This window comes from Tiliqua scincoides, chromosome 2, assembly GCF_035046505.1.
Source record: "Tiliqua scincoides isolate rTilSci1 chromosome 2, rTilSci1.hap2, whole genome shotgun sequence".
Taxonomy (NCBI): domain Eukaryota; kingdom Metazoa; phylum Chordata; class Lepidosauria; order Squamata; family Scincidae; genus Tiliqua; species Tiliqua scincoides.
Window position 1 is genome coordinate 221539520 of NC_089822.1, and position 19617 is coordinate 221559136.

Below are 19617 nucleotides of genomic sequence, written 5' to 3' on the forward strand. Positions count from 1 at the left end.
GGTATAAAAGCATGATTCCTTCCATCCTAAGCAAAAGAGTTGGGTTGAGTGACCTTTCCAAACATATTGTCCTCCATACTCACCAAATCCAAAATACACACCACTGTTTTCCTCTCAGTTTGGGGCTCGTTTTCAGTTTGCATGTTCATGCACTCTCTCTGTACCTACCTCTTGGGCCTTAGAATTCAACATATGTATGCCATAATGATAAATACTGTAGTACTGCTACTTCTGGAGGGGTTATCCTCTGCTTCTGAGTGACCTCAGCATCCCTAGCCTCAAAGGAGTTACAGCCCAATCCTAACCAATTTCCCACCACTGCTGCAACCACACCAATGGGGTGTGCACTGCATCCCTCAGTGAGAGGGCAGTCATGGAGGCCTAAGGGAATGTTTGTTCCTTTCTTTCAGGGCTGCACTGTAGATGCCCTGGTATTGGAAAGTTGGATTAGACTGGATCCTCAGGCTGCAATCCTATCTATACTTACCTGGGAGTAAATCCTATTCATTCTAATGGGACTTACTTCTGAGTAGAGATGCCGAAGCTTGGGCTCCCGGCTACAATCCTATCCACACTTACTTGGGAGTAGGCCCCACTTACTATAACATGACTAACTTCTGAGTAAACGTGTCTAGGATTGTGCTCTCCTTTCCTAATTGGCAATGGGGGGGATTGCCACCCCTTGCCAAGCATCCAGCGAATCGTTTTATCACGGCCTTCCATCAACCCTCCAACAGCCCAACCCTAGGCATGACTACTCAGAAGTAAGCCCCATTATAGTCAATGGGGCTTACTCCCGGGAAAGTGTGGATGGGCTTGCAGCCTAGGAGCCCAGCCCTAGGTGTGTCTACTCAGATGTAAGCCTCATTAGAGTCAATGGGGCTTACTCCCAGGAAAGTGTGGATGGAATTGCAGCCTCAGAGCCCAGTCCCAGGCATGTCTACTCAGAAGCAAGTCCCCTTATAGCCAATGGCGCTTACTCCAAGGAAGCATGGCTAGCACTGCCATCAGACCACTAGGGGGAGGGCGGCGCCGCAGTCTGACGCAGCCCAGCGCCCTCCGAGCGGGTCAGGCAAGCGCAAGGCCGGCTCGGTCACGTGATCGAGGCGCGGGCGGGCGGGGCCTCGCATCGCATTGGCTCCCACCATGAGCGCGGCTGGGGGCCGCCATCTTGTCTCTCCCTCGCGGTGGGGGGCGCCATCTTGTGCCCTCCCCGATGAATGAGCAGCCGCGCTGAGGGGCGCGAGTGCATCCGGTGCGGCGCGCCACTGCTCCTCTCTCGGCGTGGCGGCCATGGAGTCCAGCCTGGCGTGCCTGTCGCTGTCCCTCCTCCTGCTCCTCGGGAGCGCCTCGGCCGCCCCGGAGCTGCTCAACGAAGAAGTGAAGCGCACCGTCGACCTCGCCACGCACCTGGCCAAAGTCACCGCCGAGCTCAGCCTCGCCAACCCCGCGGGGGGCTCCGGCGCCGCCGCCTCCTTCCTGCTGGCCCTGGACCCCGGCCTGGAGGGCCGCCTCGCCTACCTGGGGGTGCAGGTGAGCGGCGCCCGGCTGCGGTCCTCTCCTCGCTTACCTGGGAGCAAGCCCCGTTGACTGTAATGGGCCTTACTTCTGAGTAGACAGGCCTAGGGTCCGGCTCTGAGGCTGCAGTCCTCGCCACACTTATCTGGGAGTAAGCCCCATTGACTCTAGTGGGGCTTACTTCTGAGTAGACATGCCTAGGATCGGGCTGCAAGTCCGTTGCAGCCTCAGCGCGTGCACGGCTGCCTCTGAGCCTTCCCTTCCTCCTGCCTTTTAATCTTCCTCTCCTGGAGCGATGCTGCAGGAGCAGTGAGTGGCCTGTGTCCAGTAGTGCTTCTCCAGCCTTTGCGTGATGCTTTAACGGGGGGGGGGGTACTTTTTAAGGGTTTACTCTTTTCTAAGTGAGGTGCCTCTTCCCCCTCTTGTGGCTCTTCTTCCTCTCCTTCCTTCCCTCCCCCCTTTCCCTCCTTCCTAGTCTTCACCTGCCTTTAAATTTTCTTTCCCCAGAAGTTCTTGCTTCAGCCTCATAGTGCTTCTTCTGCCCTCCTCAGGGTGACCAGACATCCTCCTTTTTTCCCAGGACATGTCCCTCCATAGACAAGGGGACTATGTGCTGCCTGCTCACAGGGAAAAGGAGGACATTTAAGTTCTTTTCCAGGTCATGAGGCTAAAAAGAACTTAAATGTCTTCCTTTTCCCTGTGAGCAGGCAGCACATAGTCCCCTTGTAATTAATAAATTATATGTAATGTAGTTTTAAGTTAAAGAATAAGTAATATGATGTTTAAATTAACCACATGAAATCAACATAAGAATGTTTTTTGCTTTTATTTGGTCATGCCCTACATTGTTCCTGGATGTCCTACATTTTGGGGTGCCTAGTCCCCTTTTGCAATCTGGCCACCCTGGTCCTTCTGTCTTTCCCAGCACCAGACTCCTTTTGGACTGCCATTGACTGGAATTGTTTGTCATGGCTTTCTCAGCAGCCTGTGTTTTGGTTGACTTGCTTTTCACTGAGATTGGAGTTATGTTTGTTTAGGATGGGCCACAGTTGTGAGTGGGGAAAAAAGATCCTTTCCCTTAGCTACTATGAGGAAAATGTGAGCTCTGGATGTTACCACATCTTGGTGATTGATGGGGTTGTTACCCGGAAATGGAGTGTGAGGGCAATTTGCATTGCACATCACATGTGGTGCTGTTTCTGAGGGGGATCTACCCAACAGCTCTTCATTGGGGGCTTGTCAACACATCCCTCCAGACATTGTCCCCTGAAACATTGTCTCTTTGCTGAAAGGTTCCACATGTGTTTCTTTTCTCCTCTGGGCTGGTGATTTCTTCCTTGTGAGTTGCCGCTCTAGTAATGGCCTGGCAGATCCTGACACGTAAGCATAAGTGCTTCAATCAGAGTGCAGCTAGTAGCAAGCTAGAAGGGAGGTAGGCGTGGATCTCCAAGCATGACTGCACTGTCTGTGGCAAGCTCCTCATATAGGCTGCGGCCATGGGAATGGACTGCAAGTTTAAATGGGGTGTGTGTGCATTAGTGCCTTTGCTTCTGTCACTGGCCAATAATTGAAGTATTGGCAGAGGTGGTCTTCAGACATTGGAAACCATTTGGAAAGGCTGGTTTATGGTTTCTGTTATCATTATAAGCTAATAACAAATACTTTACACTCTCACATAACACCAGAACCAGGGGACATCCACTAAAATTGAGTGTTGGGAGAGTTAGGACGGACAAAATAAAATATTTCTTTACTCAGCGTGTGGTTGGTCTGTGAAACTCCTTGCCACAGGATGTGGTGATGGCGTCTGGCCTGGACGCCTTTAAAAGGGGATTGGACAAATTTCTGGAGGAAAAATCCATTACGGGTTACAAGTCATGATGTGTATGTGCAGCATTCTGATTTTAGAAATGGGCTATGTCAGATGCAAGGGAGGGCACTAGGATGCAGGTTATCAGGTGTGCTCCCTGGGGCATTTGGTGGGCCACTGTGAGATACAGGAAGCTGGACTAGATGGGCCTATGGCCTGATCCAGTGGGGCTGTTCTTATGTACTAAAGTGTTAGTGGAAGCTGCTTTCTGAAGTTCTTTATGACTATAAATAGAGGTGTTTGTTTCTGATGAGTAAGATAGGATTACAGCCCAAGTCTTGCTGAACACAGTGGGCTTACTTCTGAGTAAAATAAAGAACACAGTTTTCAAACACCTCTACCTGTAAACATGTATTATATTTTTAGAAAATGATTATTCTCAACTATTTAGGAATGAGTATATTGCAAGGTGGCTTTACTTTAAAGAATGCAGAGGAAACTAACAATCCTGTCTAATTCAGTCTGTGTTGGAAAGGAAGTCTTGAATCATTTGTTGGGAGCAGTTAAAGCCAGGGTTGTATGACTACGGTAAGGACAGTAGACAGGGATTTTGTTACAGTATGGAGTGACCTTCATCTGATTGCCAGAAATGGACTTGGAGTTGTCTGTGAGACAGGGTCGAGTATACTGCTGGCCTATTGTGTTGGTGTGGGTTAGGCCAGGGGTATAATGATGAACGTGAATTTTGAGCTGTATCAAATCTGTCTGATAAGTATAGGCTCCTTGGGAGTTTTTCAATAAGTAATCTAGTCTTAGTTCTTCTTAGTTTGATTTGCTTCAGACTTGTGGTGAGACTTGTAAAGTATTTTGCATTTAAAGACCAATCAAAGCATTAAAAAAAATCTCATTTGGGTGTCCTTTTAATGCACAAAGTATGGTTACAGGCCTGATCTCCACTGTAAAACACGTGTATTGTCATACTGCAGCTAAATTGGGAATAATCTGTTGGCAATTCTTTCAGTGCCCCCATATGAAGCTAGCATTCCAGAGTTGTTTGCCTAGGTCCTTTTCTTAACAAACTTAGGATGGCATATGCACCCTGCTTACTCCTTGAATGGGATGAAAGTAAGTGCTGCCCAATGCATTATCTGTGTGGCTTCTGTTTGGGATGTACAGACTGTTACTGGGCAAGTAAAAAATCAACTTTTTTTCCTGACTTCAAGAAAACCAGACCAAAATTGTTTCCATCATTTCCCTGTCCAGTTGGTGAATCTTTTCTTCAAGGAATTTTTTCAAACTCTGAGTGAAAATTTGTATCCAATAAGCAAATATTTTTCTTGTTGAAATTAGTATGAGACTCTCAAACTAGATTTGAGACAATTTATCAGATAAGTTGCTTTGAGATATTACAGCAGTGTTATTAAATTGGCCAACTTATAAATGATTGTATGGCTGATTATGTGTGTGTGAGAATTTTTTTTTTGTATGGCAGCATCTCTCCTGACTTCCTTCTGGTAGATAATTTGATTTCTATTGCACTTCTGATAAACCTGGCCAATTTTTAAAGATTCAGATGTATGATGTATGAACTATATATAGTAACATTGATCAGCCTTCCCTATTCTGGAATAGGTGAAGAATGATGACGAGGAAGAGAATACCCTGGAGGTGAAGGAGACCAAAGTTAAAGGTAAAAGGTGAGTTTGGTCCTGGAATATTGAAAAGTATTTCACACAATATTTGATAACAAATTTTAATCACCTGAGATAGTTCTTGGAAATATCTGAAAGAGATTCTTCTGAGAGTTTGACCACATAATCCTCATTTTGAACTGATAGACACAATCACTGCAATTTTGATTAATCTGAGCTTAGGACATCTGTCAAACCGAAATAACTTGACTGATTTTTTTTTCCCCCCAGTGGAAAATTCTTCACCGTGAAGTTGCCATCTCCTCTGGCTCCAGGTGCCAGGATTCAGTTATCCATCGAAACAGTTTTTACGCATGTGCTTCAGCCATATCCTACACACATCACCCAGGCAGAGAAGCAGTTTGTGGTCTTTGAGGGGAATCACTATTTTTACTCTCCTTATCCCACCAAGACTCAAACAACTCGTGTGAAACTTGCCTCGAGGAATGTGGAAAGCTATACCAAATTAGGCAATCCCAGCCGGTCAGAGGATGTGATTGAATATGGACCCTTCAGGGATGTACCACCGTACAGTGAGGTAAACTCTTACCTCAAGTAAATGTTCAGAAAAGTGTTTTTTGTCCAGTTCTTAACAAAATGCATCTGATAAATGAATTTTATTTGTGCTGGCACTTCTCAAAGAATGAAAAGGCAGATCCCTATCCCTGTGGCATCACAGTCTAAATATTGACACAAGGGAGATGAAGGGAAGAGAATTGGTGGTAGGGGTATGAATGCAATATATGTGTTTCTTTCCTAAAGAAAACTAAAAACTAATTCAGCATATTTGGATATGGTGACTCTTATGGCCATGGATGCTGATGCCACTCGCATTCTAGGAGCCTTATCAGACATCAGTGATGTGATCCTTCTAAGAGGTTTATAGTGTTTGATAGATAAACAGAGGATAGGAAGGACTCTCAGTGGCTTGAATATTGCTGCTGCTCCCTTTCAAAGTTGCCTAAATTCTGGCCTGCACTGCTGTGGGAAAAAATATTAGAGTCCCTTAAAAATCTAGACTTGCTTGTCTGTGTGTGATTGTATATTTTGCTACTTGGTTAATGTACAAAACTTGTAGAAATTCATTTTGCACGTAAGCGTTTAGCCTCATGGTTGCAGAGGAAAAACATAAGCAACTGTTTACTGTAGTGTCTCAGAATCCAAATAAGACTAAAAGCAAGGGTTCCAAATCCTTAGAATACAGGCACACATCCTTATCCACTGAGGTTCTGTTCTGGAACCCCTTGTGGATAGGTGAAATTGCGAATACGGGTGGATGCCTGTCCCTGGGGAGCTGTCCCCCCTCCAGAGTCGAGGGGCGTTCTGCTGAGAGGAGCCTCTGAGCTCAGCAGAGGCTGAGGGTGCCCATTCCTGGTCACTGCTGAGCTCAGACTGAGCTCTGAGGCTAAAAAAAGTGACTTTGGTTTCACTAAGAAACCAGAAGTGTTGCTTTAAATGCATTTAGGAGGCCCAGGGAAGCCCTCCAGGGCTTTTTAGCCTCAGAGCTCAGTCTGAGCTTGGCAGAGGCTGGGGACAGATGTCTCCAGCCTCTGCTGAGCTCTGAGGTCCCTCTGGAGGTGAGGGGAGCTGAGCTCTCTTTCCCTCCATGAAGGGTGCACGTAGGGGTGTGCGTGCTGGTAGCTCCCAGTCCATGGGTAGGTGAATCCATGCATATGGGATCTGCAAGTATGGGGCCTCAGTACTTATTTTCCTCCATACTCAACAGGTCTTTTTGTACCATGCTGTCCAACACTGATCCTTCAATAACATTCAAGACCCTTTGAAAACCTGAATCTTTAAAGCAGAGCAAGTTATGCAAAATAAATATAAGTTAAGTATCCCTTATCTCAGTGGTTCCCAAACTTTTTTGACTAGAGGGTCCCTTGACCTTCTGGGCCATTGACCACAGCTTCCCATTAGGGTTACAATCCTATAAGTTGTATAGGGCAGAGGGTTTTTTGCAAGGATTCAGCAGCTCCCTTAGCTCCCTGGGTGGCCATGGCTCACCATGCAAAAATCCGAAATGCTCCAAGATCCGAAACTTTTTGAGTAGCAACATGAAGTAGAAAATTCACACCTGATCTTGTAATGTGTTGTGGCGAAGAAGCAGGTGCACAACTGACAGTTTAGTCAGCATCCCCAACAGGGAAAATTACCTTCAGCCAATGTGTATATGAAACATAAGTGATTTTTGTGTTTAGACTTGGGTCCCATTCCTAAGAACTCATTATGATATGCAAATATTCCAAAATCCAAAACACTTCTGGTCCCAAGCATTCCAGATCAGGGATACACAATATGTACCTACTTTGTTCACTGCTTTGATTTTGCAGGCACAGAGTGTAGACATTTCAGCCTCTGTGTAGCTACACTTTCTGTACTGACATGAATGTGACACTGTGATTATTATCAAATTGTGCCACGTGTATTTCACATTCTCTTTTCTGTCAGAAGATGAAGGAACAGAAAAATGAAGAGCAAGTTTAAATTGGCACACTTTTTATTGTTGCAGTGCAACTTGCGTTCAGCATGAAAGTGGTATTAACAGATTGTCCTGTATCTAATTCTCTGTCTGTCCATAGGCAGAGATAACATTGTTCCATTGCATAGAAATCTGCCTCTGAATAGGGAGGTTCCATGTAAATGATGTTTCCTTTTGAAGAGGTAGTGTACCTCTGGAAAGGGGAGTTGCCTTTATGCTCTGCTTGTAAGCTTTTGAAGAACATTAGGTTTGCCACTCTTGAAAATAAAAACTGAACTAGATGCTTCCATACCAGATCCAGACATTTCTTATGTAGGATTTAGTTTGCAAAGAATCTAGCTGAACCAGAAGTGGTGCGCTTGTCACTTTTCACTTTTGAAGCATCAAGGAGCCCTTCAGACACTCACGCAGGGCTCCCTACATCCCCAGGAGGCTGCAGGAGGCTCTGGTAAGTGCAGCCAAGCCCCTGGAGCGGTGCAGTTCTGGGGATCGAAGCCACTGCCTCCCCCCCCCCCCGCCCCTGCAAGAATTTAGAGCGGTTTCCAAACTCCCAGAGAGTTTGAACACTTGCTTTTTTTTTCCCTCCCAAACCCATAGATTTTAAAATTAAAACTTGCCACTTGGGAAGTGAAGAAATCCCTCCCTGCTTCTTTAAATAATTCACACAGTGTCTGAGTCCTTTTCTTAAGGGGGAAAAAATTATTCAGAGGGACCTTGATTTTGAATATACTTTTGGGATGCTTAAAACCCTAAATAGGAAGTTTGGGAAAGTTATTCCTAATTCTGACAGTTATACATTCTCAATGGTCTTAGGATGGAAAAGGAAAAACAGGAACTGTCAGCCTTTTGCTATGCTTATTCTCAGTACACAGGGGACTTCAATTTGTCATTTTACTCAAAATAGACTGAGCAACGATAAAAAGGAAACAGTGCACTGTGTCCATCACGTTTAAGAAGATAGTATTAAGGGAATGAGGAAGTGATGTTTTGTAGACAAAACAACTTTACTATGTCTTTTGAGAAATGGCAACAAGTGAACTTTCTAGATTTTCTAAAATGTTTATTATTTATATACCGCTTGTCAATGAAAAGTTCACAAAGCAGTTTACAGAGAAAAATCAAATAATGGCTCCCTGTCCCAAAAGGGCTCGCAAGCTAAAAAGATGCAAAAGAACACCAGCAGACAGGCACTGCTGGGGTGAGGAGGGCCAGTTACTCTCCCTCTGCTAAATAAAAGATCACCCACTTGAAAAAGTGTCTCTTACCCAGTCAATTAATTAATTAATTAATTAATTAATTAAAATAGACTGCCTTTCCGCCCCTCCATTGGGAGATGCTCCAGTTGCAAACCTACCATGTCTGATGGGGCAAAAGCCCCAGGCACGAGGTGCTAGGGCCCCCGGAAGCCTCTCTGAGGCTCCTGAGGGGTGCAGAAACTGTGCTTCTGGTTTCCCTGAAGCACATAGCATCGGGGAACCTCAGAGAGGTTTCCCCAACGTGGGTGGAGGTCGTGCGAGGCTCTGTGGGCCTCAGGTGAGTAGGGGAGGTGGGTTTTTGTGTGGGGGCAGCGCCAGCCCTCGGGGTGGTGGTGCCGCCATTGCAGAGCTTTGCCCTGGGTGTGGGGCTGGGTAGGTCCACTGCTGTGATGCTCAAGTCTGCTTAGAGTATTTTTCCCCTACACATTAGTTCATGGGTCTTTAAACCCTGGCCCGGGGGCCAGATGCGGCCCACAGCCAGCTTCTGGTCCCCTGAAAACCTCTGGCCCACTTGGTCGAACATGTCTGGAAGTGTGCTCTGGTTGCATCTGGAGGGTGTTGTAAGGGCCAGTGAATTTGAATGAATTAGCCCATTCATGCATTTATTCACTCATCTAAGTTCCATCTCTAATTTATTTATATAAATTTCATATTTAAATTTTTCCAGCCCTCAACACCATGCCAGATATTTGATGTGGCCCTCTGGCCAAAATATTTGGAGACCCCTGCATTAGTTGACTACAAAGGGAAAGGAGGATATATCTCTCTGACTTTGCTGCCACTCTGTCATAGATGCTGTTCTTCCCTGAGGGGGGAAGGGCACACTTTTGTGCTGCAAAAGTCTTTGCAAGGCAGGTGGTGTTTTTGCAGCTAGTCATGAAGAGAGAAGCTGAATCAGTGGCATCATTAGGATTCGCGTCACCTGGTGCAGGAGGCCTGCGCATCACCCCATGCAGTGGGCGGGGCAACACCCCAGGTGGTGGGCATGGTGATGTACCATCGCCTCACCCCCACTGGTTTTTTGGCTGTACCTTTTGTTAGAACACAGATATTTCAGTGTGGATTGTTACATTGCATTCTGCATGAAATTAAGCATTGATTGATATATAACATGATGGTATTATTTCTCCAAATTCTGATTTTAGTGATTTTGAAAACTTATAGATTCTCTCTCACACACACACCCATGTCAACTTACTAACACCTTATTGCAGCAGTTCTCAAACGTTTAGCACTGGGACCCACTTTTTAGAATGACAATCTGTCCAGAACCCATTGGAAGTGATGTCATGGCCAGAAGTGACATCATCAAGCAAATTAAAATAAATAATTATAAATAATTAAATTAAAATAAAAGAAATAATTAAATAAGGGGGAGCCAGTCCTGTTCCACCAAGTGAATCTACTCTGAAGTAAGTCCTATTGTGGTCAATGGGGCTTACTCTCAGGAAAGTGTGGGTAGAATTGCAGCCTGTGAGCCCAATCCTATGCATGTCTACTCAGATGTAAGTCCCATAGTGGTTGATGGAGCTTACTCTGTAGCCTGCCTGCAATAACCCCCCCCCCCCCAAAAAAAAAAGAATCAGTGAGACTTTCAGCCCTCCCCAGTGCCCAATTTAAAGTTCTTCTATTTCAGGCACATCAAGATAAAACCCTCCTAGCTTTGCAAGTGCAAAATAGAAAACATTCCCCTTACCTCTACAGTTTTCAAACTCTCCTGGAGTAAGTCTTTGCGGGGGCGGGTGGAGGCGGCAGGGGCAGGGGGAAGGCAGCGACACGATCCCCAGGATTGCATCGCTCAGGGTGCTGCAGGTACTGGGATGCACTCACCAGTCCCTGCAGCAGCCATCCTGTGTGTGGGGAGCCCTGCGTGTGCGCCTGCAGGACGCCCCAGGTCAGGGAAAGGGAGAGTGGAGCGATCTGCTCTGCCTCAGCAAAAGCGGAAGTGGAGTGCGATCGCCCCACTCTCCCTTTCCCTGACCAGGGGCGCCCTGCAGATGCTCGCGCAGGGCTCCCTACACAGAGGGACAGCTGCTGCAGGGACTGGAGGGTGCACCCCAGTCCCTGCAGCCCCGTCAGAAGGGAAAGTGGATCGATCGTGTCCTGCCTCTGGTTTTACGGAGCAGGGTGCAATCGATCTGCTTTCACTTTTCCTGACCTGGGGAGCCCTGCTGAAGGTTGCGCTGGGCTCCCTGCACCCCTGGGAGGCCGCAGGAGGCTTGGGCAAGTGCACCCAAGCCCCTGCAGTCCCCCTGAGTGGTGTGATCCTGTGGATTGTGCTGCTGCCTTCCCTGTCTCTTGGCTGCCCCTGCCCCTTAAGGGGGCAGAGGCCAGGACCCACAGGCTGGGATGTCGTGATGCCCCAGTTTGAATACCACTGCCTTACCAGGTCAAGCCTCTTTTTTTTTTGTCCTTTTTAGTGGGGGGGGGGGGGCTGCCTTTTGGAGCTTTTGTTGCACTCCAGCTCCATTGGATCGGGACCATTCTGGTGTCCTCACATTCCCCTTTGCCTGGCCTGACCAGCAGCCAAGGCACATCTGCCTACTCACGAGAATATGCGACCGTGAGTCTGCTTTGCTTTCCATAGGGCTCAATAGACTGCAGCTGGGAGGGAGGGAGGAACCTCCTTCTCCTTTTTGTGTTTTTGGGGGCTGCATTCATTGGATCAGGACCATTCTGGTGTCGTTGAATTCCTCTGAGTCTTCCCTTTCCGATGGCAAGTATGGCTACTCATGAGTAAACGCGCAATACAGCTCACTTTCACTTTCCATAGGGATCCATGGATTTTTTCTTTCTGGTTTTTTGGCCATAACTTTTGAAGGAAAGGAGCGATTTCACTCTGGTTTTTTGAATTGCATTCCGCTGGACGTTCCGCATCCAACAGTGTATGGCATGATGGGCTAGCTCCTAATGCTGCGATGTTAGCGTGTCCTCCCCCAGGGCGCGTCACCCCCCGGCATGTCACCCAGTGTGGCCCGCACCCCCAGCGATGCCAGTGTGCTGAATGATGAAATTATAAACTATGCGTTAAGTAACTTCTCAATAAAAGGAATCTGATTGTTGTTACTAGATTGTACTGTCAATGAGCAGTTTGTTCTAAAGCTATGGAGTAGAATAATTTTTTTCCAAGTGTTCACTGTATATTTTTTCTCCCCTTTAGGATACCCTTAAGGTCCACTATGAAAACAATAGCCCATTCCTGACTATCACCAGTATGACACGAGTTATTGAAGTTTCTCACTGGGGTAATATTGCTGTAGAAGAGACGGTGGATTTAAAACATACAGGGGCTGTGCTTAAGGGGCCTTTCTCCAGATATGACTACCAAAGGCAGCCAGACAGTGGAATATCTTCAGTGAAATCCTTTAAGGTCTGCTGTTACTTCTCTTATTAAAAATAACCTTTTTGTGTTTTTCAGTATTTTCCTAGAGCACTACATCATATCTGAACAGCTCGCCATTCCCTGGCTGGAAGTAGACCTAGGTTTTGGGAGTGGAGGGAGGGGGGCATGCTGTGACAATTGCTGGAACTTCTTAGAGAGGGGGATATGTGACCCTGGGAATGTGCCTTCTCCCCCTTTCTAGCACCACTCTGTTTGGTGAGAGATTTTATTACTGACATTAGGATGTGTTCATCTGTTGGTAGTTGAACGTAAGGGGAAGAGGGAAGGAAGAGAAGGTGTGTGACATGCCACAATATTCCAATAAAACTTGAAATATTGACGCACAAGCCACACATCTTCCCTCTTCCTCCGCACCCCCCCCCCATTATTGTATCTTCTGGTGGATTTTTAATTATCAGCCACCTCCAACCATGGAGTGGAAGAATAGCCAGGATAAATCAAAACAAGTGGATTTTTTTGTGGAGGTAAGTGGATAATACACTGTTCACCTTGTCTTTCAGTGAAAATGCAGTGAGTGCTTATCTCTTGCTTCTGCAGACTATCCTTCCTGCTGCTGCTCAAGATGTATATTACAGAGATGAAATTGGCAACATATCTACCAGTCACCTTCTCATCCTGGATGACTCAGTGGAGATGGAGATTCGCCCCCGATTCCCCCTTTTTGGAGGTTGGAAGACACACTACATCATTGGTTATAATCTGCCTAGTTATGAATATCTCTTCAATCTTGGTAAGTTTTCCTGTTGGGGTGGTAATACCTCAAATTTCCAGGAACATAGCATCTATCTAAAAGAAGTGCAAGGAACCTAAGTACAGGTGGGCCCCCCATATCCATGGATTCACTTATCTGCATGTGGGGTTCCTCCCGTGCCCCCTCCAGAGACGAGGGAAGCAGAGCTCGTCTCAGGAGGGTCTTCTGAGCCTGACAGTAAAAGAGAAAAGAAAAGAAAACTACTTCCAGTTTCTCAGTGAAACTGGAAGTGACATTTTTAATGCCATATAAGGCCCCCGGAAGCCCCAGAGGGCTTCCCCAGACTGCCCAATGCATTAAAAATTTACTTCCAGTTCCCCCCCCCCCCACACACAATTCTGCTCACCTATGGGTCTTCTGAGCCAGACAGTAAAAAAACGCTACTTCTAGTTTCTCACTGAAACTGGAAGTAGCGTTTTTTTACTGTCTGGCTCAGAAGACCCATAGGTGAGCAGAATTGTGTGTGGGGGGGTTTTCCCTGCTATCCACAGTTTCAGTTAACTTCAGAGGGTTCCAGAATGGAATCCCCCACCCTCGCGGATACTGGGGCACACCTGTATAGAGCTAGTTGTTACCTGCATTTCTGTGCATAATGTCATATCTGGAATTCCTAAAAGTTGGTTTCATTTGTGTGTACGACTGAATTCATTGCTAAAGGACATTTCAAGTGTTACTAAGTGTCAATCTTAACTCTAAAGGTCGTATTTGAAAGACGTCTGTGGCTTGCATTGTTACTGTAGAATTTTCCTTTTCGAGACTCCAGGAATGCCTTCCATACACTATTGCTCACCTCACTCCATTTCCTATTCCCCAGATATTGTGGTGTTCTTTTCCAAATTATATACATTTCTGCTCCTGGATTGTTTTGTAGTTTTGTTTGCTATGCAATTCATAATTAAGAAAAACCTTTGAATATTGTATTCAGGGTCTTCCAACTTTTCTTCTATCTGGGTGTTTCTTATTAAAATCAGTTCCATTGAAACCTAAGGCTTTCTGTGAGAGCATCTGTAAAATCTCAGATTCTTAGGCAACATGGCTTCTATTGTTGGGATGCGGAGACATAGGAAAGTCAACTGAACCTACTGTTTTCTGTTTCCCAGGTGATCAGTATGCTCTGAAGATGAGATTTGTTGACCATGTTTTTGATGAGCAAGTTACTGACTCACTAACTGTAAAGATAATTCTTCCAGAAGGTGCCAAGTAAGTAACAATATAGTTGAGAGAGTGCAGACATATATCATGTTATTTTAATTAGCTGCCTCAGAAAATGGCAACAAATATTCATGCATCTGTCTCTGTCTGCAGAAATATCCATGTCGATAGCCCATATGAAATCAGCCGGGCTCGTGATGAGCTTCATTATACCTACTTGGACACGTTTGGTCGCCCAGTCATTGTGGCACATAAAAACAACCTAGTAGAACAGCATATTCAAGATATTGTGGTAAATAGAATCTCTTGCTTAGATGGTATAAAACCTTAGAAGCATTGCCTCTTTGACATTTGTAGTCCAATTGACAGTTTATATATGTGTATTGTGACAGTGTTGCAACAGGGGAGTGTATATACTTATTGCTAGGTTAGTTGAAAGACTAATTATTGCATGTGGTCTTAACTAGGAACGTTGAATATGTGTTTAGAAATGTAGGTTAATAGTTAGATTGCACTTATCTCAGTACTTGCCTTACTTTTTCTAGGTGCACTATAACTTTAACAAGGTCCTGATGTTGCAGGAGCCTCTGCTTGTTGTTGGAGCTTTCTACATCCTATTCTTTACAGTGATCCTTTATGTGAGGCTGGACTTCTCCATTACAAAGGTACCAAAATACTGGTTTGGGGGAGGATGGATTAGAAGGATTAATCTGATTGCTGTTTTCTATGGATAGCTTTATCTGGGTATCAAATGACTTTGTGTTAATAATGTTGGAGTACTGGATTTGTTGGTGATTTCTGTGTGAGGTAATCCTTGTAAACGTGTTTGTGAAATACGGGCAGCTTGGGAGAGCAGACTATAAGTGATGGTCTGAAGATATTAGTAGCTGTTTAACAAACAAATGTGTTCTAAAACACATTTAAACAAATTGTTTGACTCAAGACATGATAGTATTTTCAGTTCTAAGTCTGACCTTTTCTTTGGCCAAAGTTCCTTATCTTCAATCTGTGATGAATGAGGTACTTGATTTTGTAATGTCAGTTCTAGCCAAGCAGGTGCATTGTTATAAACTTGAGCAGAACCCTGTTTTGAGCAAGTAAAGTCTGCCACTTTGCTTCTGGCAACTCATTTGGTAAAAGTTATACATTTTGTGTGGTGCTGCTGTGCCAGTTAGCCAGTGCCATGGCAGGAAACTGAATTGTGAATTGAACTCACTGGTTTAAAACCTGCCTTAAGTAAGCCACACTCTCTTACTTCCATCTGTAATGTGGGGATAATGCTAATCTGCTTTGCAGGATAATAGTAAAGTCTACTGAGAATCTATGTGAAACACTTTGAACATTTGAAATTCAGTGTGTGTTTGTGAGTAGTATTAAATTCACCTGGTAAACCTTTGCACTCTTACAGGATCCAGCAGCAGAAGCTAGGATGAAAGTTGCCTGTATTACAGAGCAAGTTCTTACCCTTGTGAACAAGAGGCTAGGTCTGTACCGTCATTTTGATGAAGCTGTGAATAAATACAAGCAGTCAAGGGATATTTCCACCCTGAACAGTGGCAAGAAATCTCTGGAGACTGAACACAAGACCTTAACCAATGAAATAGCCTCATTGCAATCCAAGCTGAAGACAGAAGGTTCTGATCTCTGTGACAAAGTAAGAATATGCTGCCTCCTTGTTTTTGCTCCTTTTCGCTTTTGAGGTTGCTCTGCTTCCAAACTGTGTTCTTCTCTTACACCGCTCTCTCCACAGGCAGATGTTTTCCTGTTTAACAAGTGTGAGGGAACGGAGTAAGTTTTTGGTGTGTTTTGCTAGTGTTCTAACCTATCACAGCGTTTCCTGAACAATTTTACTAAATGAAGATTTATAGTGTTTCTTATTGAGAGAAATCTTGGAATCCAAGCAGGCATCTTTAAAGCATAAGAACCTAGAGGAAAAGCCTCAGATTTGTATGCTGTCGTGACTGTACATAATGCATTGCCAGGTATGAATGATTTAAAGCAGTGTTGTTGACCATCTCAGCTGGTTAGCTGAGATGACCTCATCAGTCAAGATCAGGGTCTACCACATCAATCAGCCATGCCCTCTCTTCAGTGTAAGTGACCCTTAAAGGAAGCAATTTTGGCCCTAAAAGCTCTTTGCAACACTACATGAGTAATATACTAGCCATGTTCCTGGCTGTGCCACACCTTCTGATTTTTCTGGCATGCACACTACTTTGTGAAATGGTATTTTTGTAAGCTGCTACTCAACACTGGTGAGTGGAATTTAGGAATCCTGTCCTCCTGACTTTAAGTTGTGTTGGTTACAGTGGCACAGAGTTGGCCTATGCTTCTCTCTTTTGTTCTGCTTTTTGGCTATAATGCCTCTTTCAATTTTGACGTGCAACTGTTTACTTCTGCTGCTACTGCACAGAGAACCCTAAAGATGCTTGTACTACAAAACAACCTCTCCATTGTTTTGTGTCTTCTGACAATATTTTGTTCTAAATTTCATCAAGGTGAGTGAAATTCAGAAACTTGATAGCCAAGTCAAGGAGCTGGTCCTGAAATCCTCTGTGGAGGCTGAGCGTCTAGTGGTTGGCAAGCTGAAGAAGGATACGTACATAGAGAATGAGAAGCTGCATTCCAACAAGCGTCAGGAGCTGATCACCAAAATTGACAACATCCTTGATGCACTATAACTTGGAAGTGCAAAGTTGGGGAAAGAGCTAAAGGGGATAAAAGGCTGTTGAATAGGCATACTGAGCCACACTAATTTGGAACATGGGGGTGATGGGTCCCTGGCCACCAAAATGAATTGTTGGAAATTGATGTTATAATTTTGGGTTAGTTACTTGAAGGCCTGTTCCCTCTGTCTGGAAGAGGGGTCTTAATATAACATGCCTTGGCCTTGCTGTAGCCAGGGGTCATTCCCCAAAACTGAAAGTCATATTAAGTGACTTCAAAAGTCTGTATCTTGAAGTACTGAAAGGGCCCCTAATTATCAGTAAGTAAGCATGCATGCAAGCCCTCTGCTGGCACTGAATGCCCCTAGCAGAGATGATAAAACACAACTGGTTTGTTAAAAGGTTTTTGGTGGTAAATCTTTCCTTCTGTCCTCTGCCTTTGAATTTATACTTTTTATATCTTGGCAATGAGAGGGTGGATGGTAACTTGAACAAAGGAATTTTTTACTATTTGTCGCACAGTTTGAGATTCTTGCACCTGAACTTTCTGAGCCTGTTTGAAATTATAGCATCAGGTTGAGTCCAGTTCAGATGATGGGGGATGGGTGGGGTTCATTTGCTTACAAGCCTGTGCTTTTCCTCAGACTGATGTTTTTTTAAAAAAACAAGTTGTAGGAAAGATCAACTGAAATAAAGGATTATGAACGTTCTTCTAATGTATAATTTCTTAATAAGTATCTTAAACTGAGTCTCCTGAATTGAGCAATAAATTTAGTTTTGGTTGGCAGTTGATTTTATTTTCCCTTATACTATTGTCTATGTAAGAACCCCATTTTTTGAGCTGTTAGAACTTTTTTTTTTTGCAACGAAGTTTATTTATTTATTACAGATACAGGTAAGGAAAATAGGTTAGACTTACGGCTGGGACTACACAGGTTACACATGAGGGTATTGGCCATCGATTACAACATGCATTAGTCCAAAAAAAAAACAACAACAATTGATAACAAAATTATTCATCAATACAAAAATTATCATATTTGTTAATCTGATTAATAATTTAACTAAACAATTAATATTTTTTTTCTAAAATTATTATTAACAGTATTTATATACCGCCTTTCAACTGAAAGTTCACAAAGCGGTTTACAGAGAAAAATCAGATAACTAAATGGCTCCCTGTCCCAAAAGGGCTCACAATCTAAAAAGATGCAAATGAATACCAGCAGACAGCCACTAGAACAGACAGTGCTGGGGTGAGGTGGGCCAGTTACTCTCCCCCTGCTAAAAAAAGGAGCACCCACTTGAAAAAGTTCCTCTTACCCAATTAGCAGGGGTAAAATTATCTATCCAATCATAAAAAGGCTTCAGATTTTACTTATACACTATTATTGCCACTAAACTAATATTTAGAATATTTCTTATCTGATTCTTAACTTCTGATGTCGCATTTAAGAGGAATGTTTCCAGTTTGAATGGTAATACACACTTCAATATCTCTTGTAACAGTTTATATATCATTTTCCAATATTTCTTTGTTTTTTTTGCATATCCACCACATATAATAAAAAGTCCCCTCTTTACTTATCCAACATTTGTTTAATGACCCAGGGTACATTTTTACTATTTTCTCTGGAATTAAATACCATCTATAAAACATTTTATACAATTTCTTTTAAAAAATAACCCTTTTAGTTATCTTAATACCACTTTAATTATCGCAATATTTGCGTTCCAAATTTGTTTTCATTTACATCTGCTTTGATTTGATATAATTAATGGAATACTTTTCACTTCTAAGGAGAATTCGGTCCATTAATATATACAAAAAAAATTCTGCTTGTTGTTCAGCCATTTTCACTTTCTGACTTAGTACTTTCTTTTGTCTTGTTGGTGTTTTCCTTCTTGCTCCTCCCACTGCTCCTTCCACTTCTTCTTTTTCTTAACTCTCTTGTATTTCTTGATCTCTCTCTTTTTTTCTTTTTCTTCATTCTGTTCTTTTTAGATTCAATCCCAAAATTCTTCCTCTTCTTGAAACGACATGCTCTCTGAAAGTTCCCTCTTTTTTTCCTTCCTTAAAATTCTCAATTCTGATAATAACGGTTGCTTTTTCCGTCTCCCGTCTCATTTCAAAAATCTCCACTTCTTTAGTTTCATCCGACATTTGATCCATTCTTTTTTCTTGTCTGTTATTTGTAATCTGTTCCTGCATGCTTGTCAGGGAGGAGTTTATTTGCTTCATTTGTTCAGATAATTTTCTGGCCTATTGCTTCATTTCACTTCTGAAATCCCACAGCAAATCCATTAATAAGGACTGGCTTTTACTAACATCCTTTAAATTTTTGAATGCCATTCTTATCAATATCAAATCAAGTCAATATGCCTCTGGCTGTAAAAAAGAGATAAAATGGTCCAACAATTAAAAAAAAAATCAACCAACTCTCATTATCTTGTTTCACCTTCTTGTAAGGCTAATTTTTATATCCAAAAGGGATAATATTCCACTTCCAGTCAATAACAATGTCAAATCAGTCAAACAATTAAAGGGTCATCCAAGTCTTATTATCTTGCATCCCTTCTTGTCCAACGTAATCCTTAATTTTTAATATCCAAAAGGGGTGGATCAGTAATCCAGGTCAATAACACTGTCAAATTAAATTGCTGTAGTACAGTGGTGCCTCGCATAACGAAATTAATCTGTTCCGCGAGTCCTTTCGTTATGCGAGTTTTTCGTTTTGCGAAGCGCGTTTTCCCATAGGAATGCATTGAAATTTAATTAATGCGTTCCTATGGGCAAGAAAAGTCAGAACAAAGTCAAATTTAGTTTACAAAGTGTTTATTAAGTGCTCTTTAAAGGCATACATACTGTACAGAGGATTTCAAAAACG

General features: G+C 43.5%; 1 protein-coding gene across 1 annotated transcript; it reads left to right on the forward strand.

The window, feature by feature from the left end:
• Nucleotides 1-1168: 1168 nt before the first annotated feature.
• Nucleotides 1169-17438, forward strand: RPN1 (ribophorin I). The gene is made up of 10 exons (XM_066617547.1): nucleotides 1169-1533; nucleotides 4961-5025; nucleotides 5251-5557; nucleotides 11918-12127; nucleotides 12698-12890; nucleotides 14012-14111; nucleotides 14217-14355; nucleotides 14609-14728; nucleotides 15472-15717; nucleotides 16562-17438. Exons 1-10 carry the CDS (start codon nucleotides 1294-1296, stop codon nucleotides 16742-16744), a joined length of 1803 nt encoding a protein of 600 aa, XP_066473644.1. The 5' UTR covers nucleotides 1169-1293; the 3' UTR covers nucleotides 16745-17438.
• Nucleotides 17439-19617: the final 2179 nt, after the last annotated feature.